Consider the following 19,564-nt stretch of genomic DNA (forward strand, 5'->3'; position numbering starts at 1 on the left):
CCCCAAAAATTAATTTCTTTAAGTGTTACTGGAAAATAGACACAAACGATTTGTGCAATCTAGAACAAATACTCATTCTAAGATAAAAGAGCAGAATTTAATGCAAATCATTTGTTAAAGTAATGTATTTGCTGGTTGAATTCATGAGTCGATTAAGGCTAGACCAACACAGAAAACCTGGAAGCACTGGACAATGGTGGACGGTGGCGCAATATTCATGATCTTAGCTATAAAGAATTAGTCAATGTCCACAAAAACCCCCCTTGTGATAAGAAGAAAGTGTTGGAACATTTACTGTAAAAATTAAAAGCCCAATTTCGGACTAAGATTTAACAAACAACATTCACTCCACAATAAATAACCTGAAGAAATATTAAGAGAATACAAGCATTGTTTATAATCCTGATCAATTGTTTAGTTGTGAACTGATAGACAAGGCTTTAAATAACACATTGCAAGATTGTTCCATACACAATGTTTCGTCAAGGATCAATGAAATGTCCTTTTGTATAGCTTTCAGCTGGTAACGAAATTTTCCAACCCACACATATCGAAAAGTAGTTGTTGGAATTTTGACTTGAAACTAGGATGTGCAAGATGGAACTCGAAATATTCACTGTGATTTTTTTTGGATGTTTGAAATCCCATTTATCATCAGTAACTTAATTGTATGTAGTAGGGGCATATTTCACTACTGATTATTTTATTGTGATAAGAATTATAGATTAATTTGAACAAAGGAATTTTTTATCATGTATTATGCTCCTGATTCTATGTTTTCCATAATATTCAGTGGTATGTTGGTTTTCAAGAGAATTTTAACTACCATTTTGACTCTTTATAACTAGAATGACATGCCTTCATTCTATGATTATTATGTATATGTATATACAGATAGAGAGAGAGAACTTCATATCCTTCAATACTTCTGATACATTCTTATGATGTGTGATAACATTCCGAAAAAATTTGTCCACAGCTAAATGCTAATAGTTTTTGACACTATCTCGTTAAGTAATGACATCAAAAACCAATGAAATCGAGAACAACTCAGTTTTCATGGTTGCGAAAATATCATGATGGGATGCGCTCAGCCTAACGGTTGATTACTACAAACTTTCTGAAACTAAAAACATCTTCAGTATTATTAATGATTCCAACCTATTGACTATTAAAAATGGGAAGTAATTTCGCGAGCGATGGCATTTAGAATAATTCTGTGCTTGTTTCGACCTCAGGTTTCAAATGATTTCATCGATTTGTCTATCTTTCATGAACGTTTGAATTTCTTTAACATAACTTTTCATTCAACAAGGAAACTGCTTTCCTGAATTATTATTTCCGAAACCTCTTTTTACTATTTCCCTTAATGTATCAATTTCTCTAACCTATTTGAAATTGTCTAACTAGTACAGTGATTTAATTTCAAAGTTTCTTGTACAATTCATCTCACTTCTCACATCCGTTTCATATTGATTGAAGTTTTTTATTGTTAAATAACACACTTGTACTCAAATATTCTGACAGAAATTTATTCCGAAATCTGGTTTGAATGGAATTAGGTCACTCACTGAATTCGAAAATCAAAAGCTCTGAGTGATGAATTGTCATCCGACAACATTTTAGAACTGTTATATTCTAAATGACAGTTAAATCTTGTTTTGTTTCTTTTCTTAGAAAAATAACGATAAATCGACAATTTTATTATTGACTTGAGTATATAAATCATGAAATTAAGAACTGAACTAAAGCGTCAACACCGCTCTTATTTCATCATTTCCAGAAAATATTCTTCGTGCTGTTTGATTTCATTAAAATACTATGATAACTCGTTTTTCATTACTGAAAACTAGTCAAATATATTTTCATTGGGTGTTTAGTTAGAAAGAACAGATATTAACTTCAAAATAATGAGATGAAGGGCCAAGCTCAATAACCTATTAATACTTGTTAAACATATAGTTACCTAAATGGGCTAACGTGAGATACAATATTGTATCAACATAATACTATAATTCTTTAGAAATATGGTTTATTTGACCTAGACATAGAGCTTGATTTTATTTTACACCAAGCAATACAAATTTAAAAGTAAATTATAACAACCACAGTACTGCCCAATATAATACAACAGACAATTCTTCAAACATATTTTCATCTCTAAAATAGTTTACGGAGTAATTGAGTTAAATATGAAATCCTCGACACGTGTACCATTCCACTCATGAGTTAACATAGTGAAACTTTGCTGTTCGAGCCTTAGAATACCTATTTAAATAGTGATGAACCAGACAGCATTGACAAAGTAACCTGTCAGGCTATTCCCTCTTTTTACAAATGACTGAAATAGTGAAAGGAAACTCACCCTTTTAAGGTAGTTTCTGAAGGCTACTGGTCAGTTATTAGGATAATTAAAGTTCAGCACATGTCGCAGTCCAATTAAAATTCATCTCAAACCGCTTCCGAAAACCGGTAGTATAAAAAGATATTGTAGGTTTTTGAAAATCAATACATATGTATTACAAGTTTCGGATTATCCCAATCTTTGGTCTATCTCAATAATATGTTCTTAATTAACATATACGTATTTGCAATATTCCAAAATTAGAAATTATCATAATGAATTCATTCACAATTATATTCCACCACAAAATATGTTTAGGAATCTTACGGACCAATGTTACAAACAATTTTCCAGAGAGTCCACCCTTTAATGTTTTAGACGGGAAGCGATGAGCTCTGAATACATAAATTTCCGAACTTCTTTTTGTCATAGGATCGAAGTGTCAAGAGGATTCTTCCAGTTCTTTCTAATATTCACTCTGTTATATTTTAGAAGCATTGCATAGAAATACAATTTTCACAACTAGCCTTCTATATACATTTGTATTTCGGGTGATCATCGCTGGAGTAAACAGTGTTATATTTTTTCTGTAATAATTTTGATGAACACCAGTTGAGACACGAAATCCGAGGTGTCAATGTCTACCTTAGGGCTTGAACTAAGGGGTATACATTTGCTTTACATTTTCGCTTATGATTGTATCAGTTAACCTGAAATAGATTTTCTACACAATATTCTACGTCGGTGCACCTAAATACAGCATGAATAACAAACGTAACAGAACAGCGTGAATCCATTTATTTCGTGGTTTCCCTTCAGTTGCTTACAATCTGAAGACATGTCTAGTTGTTGTTTTCAAAACAACAGTGGACATATTTTGCATCTTATTATTGACGATTAGTAGAATAATGTCAGAAAAACATGGAAGAATTACGAAAATGTTCTAGTGACTGATTATCTATTCAGTATGAGAGTCTATAAAATGGAATCTTATTGCATCGTTTAACAGAGTAATTAAAATAATCAAAAGTTTTCACACATTGAATAAAATAAAGGCGTCACACCAGTTAACAAAGTATTCAAAACATAACCAAAAGTTTAGATTAGGTTTGGTTAGATTAAGTTAGGTTAGTTAGTCTTAGAGATGGCAAATAACTGGGAAAAATATGAAGGACAGCTATCTACTTTACCCAGAAAAAGGTGGAGAACACGATTTTAATTGGCACTCACGACTTATAAAAAGGGAAAGGGTGCTAAAGCTAAAGGAGTGAATATTACACTTTTGTACTTAGAGATTAGCGTCGAACTGGTGAATTGCTATAGGTTCAGTTGTCCATGAATTTCAAAAGATCTGGCTCGAAGAAAGTTAAGATTAGATACGTTTGATTATTGATCTGCTAAATTATGCAATGACACTTCATTTTTAATAGACTCTAAAGTTGTCTAATAACAGTTATCAGGGCGAGTGATTTGTATTCCATAGGAAATGTCTTAAAGGAATTCCGTCATATAATTGCTGAGTCGAATGTTCGATTGCAACTCAATGTTTTACAGTACTCTTGAAACTCAAAATATTGTCAATGATCATTGTAATTTTGCTTTCAATTAGGGATTTCTGTGGTTCATGAAGGAGTTCAGAGGGTATTATTGTGGCAGCTCGCATTGCAACATGTGGTGAAACGGATTTTTGTCAATCGAAATTGTAATAAAAGTTGGAGAAAAATCTTTATTCATGCTCTCTTGATGCAGTTACATCGTTCATAAAATCCACCCAGATCTGTTGGAACACTTATATTTGAAAGTTATCTAAAACCATTGTAGCACGTTTTAAGCACAAAGTCTGGATAGTTTACTTAAGAAAGAAATGCTTTGAGTTTTATATTTTGAAATCCGATTCTAACTTTGACTACAGAAAATGCTTTTCCCTATTACCCAATCTTTGTATTTCGCTCATTGATAAATTTCTTTACTCGATTCGTTCTTTTTTAAGATCTTCGTTGTATTTATGGTAATTGACAAGAAATACGTTCAAGCTATGTTCATAGTCTCATAGAAAACCAATATTCTAAAAGTTGCCACCTAAAAGCGGCAAAAACTGACTACTCATTTCACTGTCATCTCAAATCCTAATGCTTTACGGCACACTCCCGATATCTAGAGAAAACTCAACATCATAGACACTTCTGATCTACCGTGTGTCAGCCAGTAAGAAATCAAGTGGTGATTTATGGAGAAATGTGTTATAGAATACGGACAATTCGAAGGAAGGAAGCCAACAGACTATCGATCGACAGATTCAAAAATGTTGCATTTTTAAGAATAATGTTTAAATGTATATATTTAAAGGGCATCTTATTTTTTATTTTGAGTCTATCTTAAGCCTGACATCATTTAAACATTTTACGCATCCGTAATTTCTATCAACTAGCATTGGTAAATCGATTTGTCATGAAATTCTTACTAGGACTAAACGTTTTTGAGCTGGTTTGTGATTGCAGTTTCTAATATATCTAACATATACAAAAACAATCGGCAACTTATTGTTACAATATTCTGATTTTTCAAATTTGGATTGCAAATCTGAAACTCTGAAGATGTCTAATATATGTTATGATGATGAGTGATTTACGATGTATGTTATTGGATTCAGTGTAGTTCTTGTATTAGATAAAGTATTTTTTTTCTCAATTTTATTTCCAAATGATAGGAGCTGTTTGAAATAATCTCCTGATAAAGAAGAAAATCTCTGTTTCTCTGAAATTGGCATGGTTTCTAGTGGGCTTTTTATAAATAATAATGATTAATAATCTGAATTTTCCAGTGATATAATTCCCCTTCGGTATTTAAGTTAATTTAATGTTGTTTTCAGATAACTTCAAGGTATTTGATTCATACAAATGTTTTAGTAGCCTGATGCTCCCTATAGACTATCCGAAAAATAGATAAAATTTGATCGAATAGTTATTTTCAATAACGTTTTCTTAGTCTCATAAATTATACATTCAAAAATATTATGTTACATTAGATAGCTTATTGATGGTTACATGTTAAAGCTATGGTTGAAATAATCCGTGTTGATAATGGTGAACGTCATGTTGATGTACATAAAATACTTACAAATGGATTGTTACCAAGTGTTACTAGTTATAGCTCTAGGGTTTCTTGTTATAACGGTCCTTTCACTTTTTACACGTCTGCGGGACGCTAATTTACCTTAGACGAACATCTACACTGGATTCCCTCCCGGTGTCTATTCTACAGGACTTCAACACAACTCAGATCAAGAACACGAGATTAGACTGACTAGAACGTCAATATATTTCCAAACCAAAATCCTACACAATCCAACAACAAGGAACAGTCAATCGATAATAATCAGGATAGGGGAATATATAACACATATAACACCTGTCACACTATCTACATGTCTGACTCAGCAAAACAACCAATCATTGTCATTCTTGCCCACACATCACCAAATTTTATGTAACGTATAAGAGGTAGTAGGAAAAAAACACCCTTTGTGATGAGTTCAGATTATTAGATTAAAGTCGCATGAAAATAGTAAAAGTGTTGAATTGTGACTATTGTCATTATGGTAATAACAACAATAGTCCAGTTTTATGTGTTCACATATAGGTATAATATAATTGAGAAGAGGCCAGTAAGTCAATCATTAGTGCCGTTCTTTTCCGATGTCCGGATGAAAGAAGCTCTCTCACTTATATATCTGTGGTACATATATTTTTAAAAGTAACTATCTTAGATCTGCATAATTATAAAGCACTGCAGCGTTTCCCATATTGTTTTAAGAAAAGTCAATCTTTGAGATATTGTTCAAAAGTGATCAATGATACATTTTTTTATGAAAAATTTTAATTTCGACTAAAGTAAACTTCTCTAGTCATGATATGATATAAATTCCGAATTTCTTTTTTAAAATGTGTGTGAAACAAAACATGTTTGTTCATGAAGTATTCATTCAAATATGTCTGGTTCCTAAAGTCTGACAATATTAACATCCTATTGCTAAGACTATTGAAGTTTATTTTCCTGACCCTCTCAATTTCAGGATTCAGATAAATATTTCTCGAAAGTATCTAATTCGCTAACAAAACAGTTAGGAGATCTAACTTGTTCTTATTTATGGTGAAGTGATTTTGTCAGGTAATAAAGTCGCTGAAGTCATATAAATTACAATTTAGGTGTATAATGACACCATACACTACAAAATCACTTGTCTACAGACACAAACTTTCTCTGATTCACAAACCCCAGTTTACTGGTCATTTTGCGGAATGAGTCTGCTTAAAAGCAAAAGAAAACATATTTGATCTCTCATTTCCCAACAAACAAATAGCTTGTTTAACTATACCAAATAAAGTACATTCAGGTTTCAACTATATTTGACAATAAAATCTAAATGAAAAGCAATATCATTGTTTATTTAAATAGCTGACCTTATAGGTTATAAACAATAAGTTGTTTTAAATTCACTTAGTATTATTTGTTTGGATCTTCCCATTGATGTTTTTGGACTGCAACTGGTCAGTCTCTAATTGGCATATGTGCATACTGTGCGTATTGCCTCGATATAGCCTAAATTCACAAGCCTTGTAAGCGAAGATGGATAGTGGCTAGCAGTGGAATCCAATACGCGCGTTTTGTCCTATTTCGGACTGGTCAGCTGGATATACCTGCATCTCAGAGTTGATGTTCACTCTGGGACTCGAACCCAGTATCGTTCGCTTCAAACGCCATTGCGTTATCTACTCGGCCACTGAGTTGTTTTATCTATATTTACTTGTGCAAAATAAGCGTAATTTTGTTCAACATTTTCGAATAGCATTTATTTCACAGGAATTTATCTTAGATTATTACACACGTATGAAAATTACATGGATGATATAATCACTTTAATTTAAAAAGATATTGGACTTTATTGAATTCATCAGAAGTGTAACTTGAAACAAAGCGAAATTTCACATCATACCACATTTATATGAACCTAGATGAAAAAATAAGCCCTATTTCTTGGAAAATACTGACCACTGAATGCCTTTTTCAAAATATTGTAAGGTATTTGTTGGCACCTAAGTCTATTTCCAAACGGAAAACAACATGATTCTATTCAGCTTGTTCGTTATGACATTTTTCATATGGTCCAATCACAAAAATCCTTGTTCTAACTTTTAATCCCAGAATGCTGTCTTCATTCGGAATAAACCAAAAAAAAATATTGAAAGGAAAACTATTATTGGTCTAAAACAATTCAAGTAAACAAGTTTCCTAATTCGTTACAACATTAGTAGATTTTTTAAAGGGGAATTTCAATGTGAAATCTTTAAATTTTAATTTCAAAATAATTTTCTGTAAATGAATGTTTTCTGAATATTTCCCTAATCAAATCATGAGGTAGGTCAAGTTTATTTTCCTCTTATCGAGTATTCAAAAAATATTAGTCAGTATGACGAGTAATATATACATCTTATGCATAATCTGGAAGCTCCAGTCAACTGGATTCTTAATTATTTTGTACAATATTTAACGAAACCGTAACAGTTATACGTAGCTATACCTCAGAGAAAGAAATATATATGTAGGTGCATAAATTATGAGCTTAGTTTTATCGATTTTTTTTCCAATTTACTAAAACGTAGTTTGTAGGTGTCATTAGTTAGAAAGGCATCCCAGACCAAGGTTTGTGCCCCAGTGTTTAGAATCGCTCAACATACACATAAATTGACTTAATAATTTCAAATAAATTGAGTATTGGGTAGATTGTTATAAATAAAAATAATATACTGGTAATATCCCAATTAGCAGAAAATCTAATTATTTATAAAACATAGTTGTTTCAAAGAGATAGCTAGTTAGATTGGTTCCGTTGGTGTTTTTCAGGCCTTGGTTGTAATCTTTTTTATCAGAACAATGAGATTTTCTTATATGAACTGATTGTATTGTACATGAAATTAGGAAAATACTAGGATCATTTGTGACAGTAAACAGAGATAGAGTGCTCAGGAGTCCAGATAGCCATTCAAAAGAACTTGAAGTTGAATAGTCTACAATTTTCTTATAATTATTTAGGTTCGAAAAATCCCATCTGTACAATAAATGTTTTCCTAACAAGATTTAAAGCTCCTTCTGATTTTGAAGGCGACACTCAGTCAAAATGTTTGAGTAAAAATCCAGCCGTTCAACAAAAATTTAGTTGTAAGGCACCTGGTTGACTTCATAAATTTTATTGTATTGATTTTCGTTGAAGCACGTCAGCATATTCTTAAATCGTAACATCGTGTTAGACAGTAAATTTGTCAAACTGTCAATCCGTTGTTCATTTCTAACAAAACTTAATGTTACGTATGAGGTTCATATTAACCTAGATATCCCAATTTCATAATTGTGAATTGTTGACGCTTTAACTAGCAGAGATTTTAATGTCGCTTTTGTTTATATTAACATAATTTTATTTTGCTCAGATTTATGTTTGATTTGATGACTGTACATTGTATTGGACGTTGTTGTATGAAAACAACGTATTCAACATATCACGCTAGTTAGTGGAAAAAGCATTAATCTTAATTTGTTCAATCCTTGTTTTCATTATACTCATTTTGTATTCGAAAGCATTGACCAAGATTTAATAAGTAGTTGACTAAGACATTCACCAAGAATGTAGTGCGAATGGGACGTATGGGGTTTTAGGACTCTGCAAAACTTATCTTAACGTTGGGCGATTCTAAACACTGGGGCGCAAACCTGGGTTTGGGATGCCTTTCTAATTAACATCAGTCAACTAAAACCAACATAAATAAACTAAATTCCACATTCTTTATCAAATCGAGATCGGTATTTATGGCAGTACTTGCCGTTTGAAAAACTCGTATTAACTGGTTTCAGTAAATTACTATGAACTATCAGACGTCTCAATGTTGTATTAACTCTTCGACAATTTTTAAATAAAATATATAAAGTTTTTCCTTGAAGGAATAAACTACAAGCAACAAAAATAAACCATTTTTTCCCGCTAATTTTCTGCTTTTTAAGTACTGCGGCATTTATATAAGTTAAATAATCACTAGTTCAGATTTTCATTTCCTACTTTGGAATCATGTATATTTAACATGACACAGTTTAAATTGATTGGCACATATTTCGATAAACCTTTTGACAATATTCTGTAGGAAAAACCTTATCGATTAGTAAATCTAGTAATCAAGATTTTATATTTAAGGTTAATAAAAGAACTGTTACGAAAATACACTAACAGAGGCAACTAACAGACGTTATAGCTAAACTGAGAAAAAAAGGGACTAATCTGCAGAATATCAGAGGCTGTATCTCACTGACGAGTATGTTGAAGAAATAGCACCGCATTCGGTATACGTCTTGCAACTAACAACGGAATGTGAACTCAAAATTTTCAATGGATTATTAACTACAATAAATACTGGGAAGAATAATCACGGTGTTCATTAAACACTTCAATTGGTAAAATGACTTTAAAAATAAAGGGCTCAGAATTATTCATATGTAAAGGAATTTATTCTGTTTACCATTACGTAACAAACACTTTTACTTTATAACTCTGCATTAGTTCCATAATAGTTTTCTTTGCCTCGATAGAAGTTTTATTCATATCTATACTTTTAGTGTGCAACCTCCGTTTGTAGCTTTTAAAGGATACTATCATATTATTCATTACTGTTTCCACGATTGGCAAGTGACTGGGTTTTAAAATACCTTTCAACTTGAAAAACCAAGCCTCACCACCACTGTGGATTTACAAGAAATTGATGTTTCCATCAAATATTGTGAAGCCAAATTGTTTTTTATAATGTGACGTGGTGTAACAACATAAATATTAAACAGAACTTTCTAATATACATTAGTCACTCTATAAACTTTTTTCTGGAATTCTTTATGTCATAAACTGAAAACACTGCGTTGTTTGATTAACTTTTCATTTGAGTGTGTACTGTATGTACCAGTGAGTCACCATTGTTATAATTAGTGTATCCGTAGTGCAGCGTGAAATACATTCTAAAACTAATTTACCTGAGTCACGATCCCTGAGTTCGAATCCCGCATGCGGGATGCGCACTTCTGAGGAGTCTCATACTAGGATGAAACGACTGTCTAATGTCTACAGGTTTTCGATGGTGGTCTAGTTTACATAGACTCATGAACTCAACTATCAAAATATTCCGTTCCCACAATTCAATTTACAGAATAATACATTGTAGAATAATATTATCCATCAAGATTATTAACAGCACATAGAAGTTGAAACTTGAGAAAAGCCACTATTGAATAACCTGTTGTCATAGGAATACAGTCTTAATAAATTTGTTTAACAGTTACATCTGACACTACTATGATTGAAAATTCTTACAAACTGTTTGGATGGTATTTTATGGATTTTTAATTAGCTGGTGATAAATATTTTGGTACATCTAAGTAAAAACATTTCTATTTTATCTCAAATATCAGACCTTATTCACTTGAATAACGCTCAGAAATGTTTGTTAAGAATGGTCTTAACAAGTATCAGTCTGTTTGTGAAAACAACAGTCATTAAGATACAGACGGGTAAGCTAAAAAGTTTCTTTTGGGCGAACATTTTTATTTTTGAGATAGGTTAATATTTATATTTAGATACCATTAGTCTATTCTGTTCCTTGCATAACTATTTTGGTTTAAGGTATATTTATAAGTGATTTTTCGATACTCTTTGGCAATTTCCATAATTCTGAAATGGTTAAATCTACTCATTACATGATTTAATACAAAGTGATGGTAATATATAAACACTTTGGGTAGCTCATTAAACTTAAATAACAAATAGCTTTTCAGGTATTAACAATCCAGCCAAAATCACATCACAAGAAAAAAACCGGAATTGATTTCATCAATCGTGGCTTGCATATTTTTCATTGAAATCAAGTTAATTTTTCAAAACCCAAGTAGATAAATAAAAATGTTGTATGATAATCAATAATGAACGTACGTTAGGGGTTATTGAACTTTTGCTGTACTGCTCAAAATGATGGGATAACCCAAAGCACAAGTATTTCATGGGAATAACTTCGTTTAAATTCTTTAACATAAACGTTTTTATTGCTTTCTCCAGTCCAATATTTTTTATGCTTTATATAATTGGAACGTAGCTTTCGTGGAAAATGTCCTAATGACGACTAACCTATAATTGTTCCATTTCAGTTTTCTCACTAATTATTCGAAACATTTATGACCAATTATAATCGTCTAAAATGGGGACAAGGTATTTATTATGGAATACCTCTGAATTTTTCGGATTAACCACAGGGCAAATAATTAAGTTTACTAAATTGCTGTAAAAGTGACAAGGCAAGAAATTTGATTCAGTTTCATCACAGGTATTAAATTGATGAATAAATGGAAGGTTGCTTATGATTCTCATTAAGCAAATTCATTAATGAAATTAAATAAGCAATTCGATAAAAGATAGAAACTATTATCATAAATTTTGTTTCGCAACTTGGATGCCATGCTAAGCATCAACGTGCGTTCGCACTCACTTGGACCCCCAAATGCCCTGGTACGGCCGAGAGTGGGGAGAGTCCGCTCTACCTCTCAAAATGCTCTCACATGGCCAGCGAATATATAGCCTCTGCCAGGGAAGTCCTACTCACTGCCTTCTCGCGGCGGGGGTGTTGTTTACGAAATTGAGAGGACGAAAAGCGAATGCACGGCGCTTTAACCGGGTTGGTGGACAAGGCGAGTCCACCTAGGGGAGTTGGAAAACCCTGATTCCAAACCAATGGTGCACATGGGCCCCAGTATCCTGAAGGATCGAATGGCGTACGAATCAATTGTTGATCACCGGCTACCATGGGACTGCATCTCCTCACGATGCTCCACTGCCTTGTGGATCAGATCTTTCGGTCAAAGGCTCCGGGTATGGGCCCCTAAGAAAACCACCTGCTTCAGTTTGGGTACCTGGGCAGTATCACAGCCCTCACACAAATGGAATGAGATTTGTGCGGCGCATATGTATCTGGTGTTTCCTTGTACCAATATTTATGTGTTTAAATAAATAAATATAAGCATCAACGTGATGTAACCAGCTTTCACGTTTTAGAAAGTAAATAGTGAGATAACTCACTCCATTCTACAATAAATTTTTAAATGACTGTTCAAGTTATATCAGTAAAATGAAGTTATTATGTTCCATTCGCAACCCACGACAAAATTAAATATATTTGATGCCTAAGTTTTTAAATCTTCAATTACGAAGAGTAAAGCGCCTGAAGACACTTTTACGTTTTGCTGTGCATACTGATCATAACTAACTAACGCCTTTCGCAAAAGAGCATTCTGTTTAAAAGTAAGAAAAGAAACCTCAGGACCTTACCTTATAGATATTCTATTCATCAATATCACGTGATCCTAAGGTGGCCCAGTGATCATAAGAAGAATTAACAGCTTAGTTGCAAGCTGCAGATATAGTAAGTTTTGTTAACCTATGTGTACCTCTTAATTTCAAAACAGTCATTGAACGTCATAGTGAACATGATACTATTCATAGATTGTGTTGCATATTGTTTGGTCCGTTTGAAACATTAACTAATAAGCATAAAATCTAAAAATCTAAATCGTATCTGAAGTATTGAATATAAGCAATTGTAGTGACGAGAAAATATTTGGCAGATGACAGAATTCAATAGACTCCTTAATAATCCTACACTTACGGTCGTTAATCAAATTAGCATTGTTTGAAAACTTGGCAACGGGTGATATCAGTTTTGAGATCAAATATATAGAGGCAGAATGCAATGAACTTATGCTACATCTTAGATCTCAAACTAATATAGACATCTATCCTATCAAAAAAATCCATCTGGTTGATGATTTACTGGTAGACTGTTTGATTTTTAAATAAAGATTGTTCAGAATCTGGCACCCCATTAGATAACTCATTATGATAAAGTATTCCAATTATTGAGAACATGCAAATTTGTGGATGAATAAAACATGATCTTGTTCCGTTGGATTATTATAAGTAGATTCTAGATATTCAGCCCGCAGCCTTAATATGAATTTTCAGGTCATAATTAAACATTTTTGCAACTTTAAAGCAATTGGTCCCTTTTATAAATTTTGATAGAGCTATGAAAAGACGGAATTGATCTGAAAAATGTGATGTGTTTGCGCTAAACAGTTCGAACAATCGGATCACACATATACTTAGCATGGAATTCTATTTGAAGAATAATAGTTTAATAATTTATTTGACCTTTATTAATCTTCATATAAAATACTCTGACATGTATATATGTGACCAAATCATTCGAAATGTATGGTGCAAATGCACTACATTTTTCAGATCAACTCTGTCTTCTCATTGCTTTATCAAAAATTTTGTAACTGTTTTATTATGTCTAGTTCTTCTCAACTGCTTTTTTAGTCAACCTTTACAAGTAGGCAAAAATGAGATCCTACTTTAAAAGTTATTTCTTAAAGAGAGCAGAAGTGAAGTTTATTGCAGAATAATATGCATTCATTTTATTTTGTTAGGTTCTCATCAGCTGCTTTACAAACTATAGTATCTTAAAATCAACTTTATTAGAGATATTGATATACTTATGTATACGAGGGTGATGTAGCTATGATTTCAATAAAGTTAATAAGGTCATAAAAACTTTGTTTCGGATAAATAAAGTTTGGGAGGGAAAGTTCCAGAACATTGAATCAGTGATTAGAGCTCATAGAGTTAAGAAACATTAGATGATTGTGTAATGAAGCAACTGAAAATAGATTAATGGTAATAAAGAAAGATATGAATTGAAATCAGTCAGCTATGAAATGAAGAAAAATTATAATGATATAATTAAACTTCAGAAAGAGTTGAAATAGTGAATGATGTAATAAATAAAAGGGGGGTGTAATGTTACCAGGGTTTGTTGGATCATTTATTCAACACAATGTTTCGTCAAAAGTTAGGTTTATTCTTTTATGCTGTAAACTAATTACATCCTATATCAACAATCAATAAATATAATTCCATCTCACTTATAATTTAATTTACATCTATGCTTGAACTTCATTTACTTGTTAAAGAAACTTTGTCATTTGCCATCTCAAATTACTTAGTATGGACAAATAACCATATGTTAACAATCATTTAATCAATACTATAAGTAAAACGATATTACTACATCCATACATTAATCTGTCTTGATAACTTGGACGTTTTTCGCTCGGTAACACATTATCTTTCTTTATTTCTATTTATGAGTGTCCAATAGACAATCAATAACACTTATGTATAGAAATTTAATTTTTCTTGAAAAGTTAAGTAAATTTAATGAACTGTTGGGGAATGAAAAATATTTAGGATCAAAGTTTTTTAAATAACTATCTCCGTACCCTTGGATAAACTGGAAAATTAGGCAGTTTTTCACCTCATACTTACGTAATCAAGATACCCATAAAAAGGTTTAAGGATCTTCGTTGCAATGAGAAAAATAGGCTACTGCAAATGTCTGAAAGAATTAAAAACGGGCTACTATATTTAGCTGGATATTTCATAACCACTAGAATTATCTGTTAAATGAAAAAAAAAGAACTGGATGATTAGTGATTCCATGGTAATGGAGTTTATTACTGATATTTAAAATGTTATACCAATGGGTTTATCTTATTTTTTCAATTTATCAAAGCTTGTTGTTTCAATAATCATTTAAGAAGTCTTTTTAAGTCATATCAGGTTACAAATTTGAAATGGTTTGGATACATCGACCGAAAATCGACTAGTTTCTGTTCGGATATGTGCATTCTGTCAGGATTACCTTGGAATAGCCATTATTTTATAGATTTATATAGATTAGATGAACTGTTTCTCTCAGCGAAATCGAGAACTCGAGTTTCGCTGGGTGAAGGAAACTACAATGACTTAATTTGGGTAACAGGTACTGATTGATAAAAAAGTTCATAGAATATATTCCTAAATAAAATTCAGTCAGTCACAACGTAGAACTTCGTACGTACCTACATCAATTCGAGTTGCCATTAGCACAGAGATGCAGTTGTCGATTCAAATCCCATAGTGGTAGAAGTAGTAAGAGTACAAGCAATATGTGAAAGATTAGGGTTTTGAGATGTTATTCAAGCAGTATAATCCAATGGAATAAACTTGGAAAGAGAAAAAAGACAGAGACGTGAAGAATTCAGAAGATTAGTATTTGGCAGAACATAAAGGGTGGATGCACCTTCGCCAGTGCAAACGATTTTGAGCTTTAATTCATGTTTTTGAAATATGGGTTGCCATTCCGCTTATTTGTTATGAAGAATTATTGAATATGACAAAATTTCCTATATTGAATAAAACTATTACTATTCGGCAATGTTATTAAGTTGACTTAAATCTAATAATGGAAATTTAAGTCATGAAGATACAAGGTTATCAAGATTATTGAAAATATATAAATGTCAACTAGTTGTGATAAGTGTTTGCTGTGGTCGACTGCTTGACAATTAATTTGTCATTATTATTATTATTATTATTATTAATGGCTTTATTCAATATTATAATCTGGTACAATATAGAATTCTCAGCACGAGGAATGATTTTGTACTTATCAAAATAACTAAATATAAAGAAATGCGGGTTCATTTTTTATTCCCTTATTTTTCATGGTTAAGAGATTAAAATCTTCAATTATAACCTGTCATAACTCGAAAGAAAACAAACTCAGATTGAAAGATAAAATTGAATCTTAAAAATGAAAAGAAGTTAATGCTTCTATATCAGTTTACAGTCCTTTATTAGACAGTTTCCATAGAGAACACCAAAACATATAAATACACAAAATGATGTAGCTTCAGATTAATTCATTATTCTGTGATGCTGAAGATATTGAAGACACCACAGTCTGATTAAAGATCATAAAATAATTTTATGATTTCTAGTTTCTTTTAACGAAATTATTTCGAAAACAATTAATCTCTATTTAACTGCTTTGACCTTATTTGATGTACTCTGTAATGAATCAAGAAAATCCAAATCTTTAATGTCTTCATTATTGTGCATTAATTTCTATGTAGCCTTGTCTTTCACTGAAAATAATAAACAAAAAAAAGCATCTAGCTTTTATTACACTGGATGTATGGTTGTTTTAGAAATAACAGTTTTTCGGGATCGTGAGTATCTATCTATATCCATTACACTAAGAGGTTTTTGTTTTGTCTAACAATGAATATGATATCTTACTTTAGCTCGTTCAACAATGTTCAAGGCACTATTTTTGTTTCTGAATAACCAACAAAGTCTTGATGGAAATATCTTATATAATGTAAAGGAATGAGATTTCTTGAACATCTTCATTGCAAATTGTTTTGATCCTAAATAGAACATGGCATAAACTAGTGATGAAGTGCATTGGATGTTAAATATAAGTCTCAAATTTAGAAACTAACAAAGTAAATCCCTACGAATACACACAGAAGACAGATAAAATCATAGTTTTTCCTTTAAATAAGAAAGTTGCACCCAAAGTTTTCCATTGTTTAACAGTAGTCAAACATACGAAAGTGTTTTTGTGTGTTCAATATGCTACAAGAAAATTTATGCGTGCTCAAAAAGGCATAATCGTCCATCTGAAATTATACTCCAAAACCTTACAATTATTTCTAAATCTTCATGAATATTGAGTTGTAAGAAATAATTGTGGTGGTATCCGGTCTCATACTGGAAACAAGTTTATTCTATTTTCTTGTTCAACATAGTTTTTTTTACATAAAAGCGTTTTAGAACAGTTTTCGGAAATTAGCGCGTATTAACGTTTCAAATAGTTCTCAGTAGATAAATTTCATTTCCCGTCAGAGTTTAGATTAATTAACAAACTTAAAACTTATCCAGAATCATGCTATTATTTTATGCATTAGAAACCTTTAATTGATCTATACTCAAGTCACCTGAGTATAAACAATGACGTGGATTAGGGTATTATGATAAAACAGTTAATGGTAAAGGGTTATCTATGCGCTTGACAATAGTATTCAGTCAAGTGACATTTTCGAATACCTTGGTTAATAAATAAAATTTATTTATTTCTGTTCATTTTAATATACACAAATTCACCTATTCCTCAGTTTGGAAACACAAAAACATGTAACAGGTTTATTATCACGAATCTCACATCTGAATAAACTTTTGAAAATAAAATCAGTTATCATCTGGTCATGAATCAATTATTAGGCAACCATAACCTTTTTTAATGTTCTGTGTAATACGACTAGGAATTATTTGTTAGTTAAGAGATGACCTTCTGCTTCTGCATATCATATCGTTAAAAAATCCTTCAATATAACTTCTGCAGCAGGGATTTCTAGGTCTTTATTTTGTAAAGTTAGATGTAATTAAGTTTTTCACATTTAATCGGGAACAAGAAAAGCCGACGTGTATGACAGAAGTTTAGGTGATCTCGCAAGTATACTAAATGTTATGGAGGTCACAAAGTAACAGTCCTAAGTAAAATGTCATTTTTAAACAAGGGTATTTTCAGCTGTAATATGAAAAATAAAATAGGTTCCAAAGATTTAGGAATTTATTGATTTATCTTTACAACTTCGAATTACCTCTCAACTTATGTAGTGATAATATATATTGAATTCCTCTAAACAAAACAACGGTTGTGGAAATCTATTTTTATAGAACTTCATGTGAACGAAAATCTACGTACCAACTCTCAATATAGTTGAATGATAGTCGATTACTCTATATACTTCTCCTTGAGGTGATTATGATTTCAAAAAACATTACCTACTTCAACGATTAATCATGTCATTTTACAGTTAACTTAAAAACTAATATTATTAAAAGATAAAAGTCCAATGAAGATCACTCAAATAGTTTCTTTGACCATATGAAAACTGTTATTATTCGATAACTGAAGTTGATCCCTTAACTAATGTGTATATCTGTCATCCTTTTTATCAAATTGAAGTTCTCGTTCTTTTGTTTCTAATTTACCGTTGTAATGCTTCTAAAAACAGTTGACCTTATATTAACTATAAATTCACAAAAGTGAAAATCAGGTTTCATAATTCATGAACAGTTTGAACCTAGGTCACCACAGAACGAGTCATCTTAAATTTAAGCCATAATCTATGATTTATGGTACAATATAAAACAGCTTATCTTCTGATTTTATTAAATTTCTAGCCTTATGACTTACTTTTCGGTGCTAATCTTCTAATCATCAAATTTTAACTTATTAGTGTTTAAAATCGATATCGGCCTCCAATTCCCTTACGTACTGGTTTTCATGAACCTAGTCCAATCAGTAATGATATCCTGATATTGTTCAGGTTTTTCAATCAAGATAACTTATAACCCTCTGATCTCTGTGAATTATCTTCATGCGAACACTCTAGCGTCTTCACTTTTCTCATTTTATTTCGATTAGATACATATCAGGAATAAAGAATGTAAACTTTTACACCAATAGAAACAAATACTTGAATGATGTAAGCTGACTGAAATATGCCAAAAAGAGATAATCTATTCCTGCTTGGTTATAGCCATATTAATCGCTTATAAGTGTTCTCTTAATTGAAACATTATACGCAAAAACGCCTTGTGATTAAATTTCCATCCTGTTTTTGAAATTAAGGCGTCGTCAATCTGTACTTGGCGTGACAATACTCATTTGAAATTAAATAATATAGGGTTTGTGATTTTCACCCATTCTGTAGTTTTATTTATTCTCAAGTGTCATTTCTCTATATAGTAAATAGTTCTCATAAATGATTTCAGTAATTTTGTATAAATTATCAGATAGATTTTGAGGGTTAACTCAGATACTGTTTCTTTTTTTCGAAAAAGAGGTCATTATTCACACTTAGATATCACACAATAGTAGTTTAGAATTAAAAAAAATACTATTAATGGGTTGAAGATTTTATATATTCAGTTTTCAAAATATCATTCTCACCACCACAATTTTCAAAAAATTGAATTCATTCGACAAAACCTTTAATCATTATAGTTCATCCTGTTCATCTTCAACCAAAATGAAGAAGTCAGCCCGTAAACACCTACTGCAGTTTTGATCGCTTCCCTTGTTTAGTTTGAAGACTGAACGAAAGTTAATTAATTATTAGTAGAATTTTGTTTATACAAACTTAATACCAACTTACCACTAGAAATCTCAATAGAAAATTCTCAAGCTT

General features: G+C 31.5%; 1 protein-coding gene across 1 annotated transcript; it reads left to right on the forward strand.

The window, feature by feature from the left end:
- Positions 1 to 7,754: 7,754 nt before the first annotated feature.
- Smp_133760 (hypothetical protein) lies at positions 7,755 to 10,630 on the forward strand (the record flags this gene model as incomplete). The annotated part of the gene is made up of 2 exons (XM_018789071.1): positions 7,755 to 7,759; positions 10,501 to 10,630. The coding sequence occupies 2 exons, from the start codon at positions 7,755 to 7,757 to the stop codon at positions 10,628 to 10,630; spliced, it is 135 nt and encodes a 44-aa protein (XP_018654551.1).
- Positions 10,631 to 19,564: the final 8,934 nt, after the last annotated feature.

Source organism: Schistosoma mansoni, chromosome W (genome assembly GCF_000237925.1).
Source record: "Schistosoma mansoni strain Puerto Rico chromosome W, complete genome".
In the NCBI taxonomy this organism is placed as follows: Eukaryota; Metazoa; Platyhelminthes; class Trematoda; order Strigeidida; family Schistosomatidae; genus Schistosoma; species Schistosoma mansoni.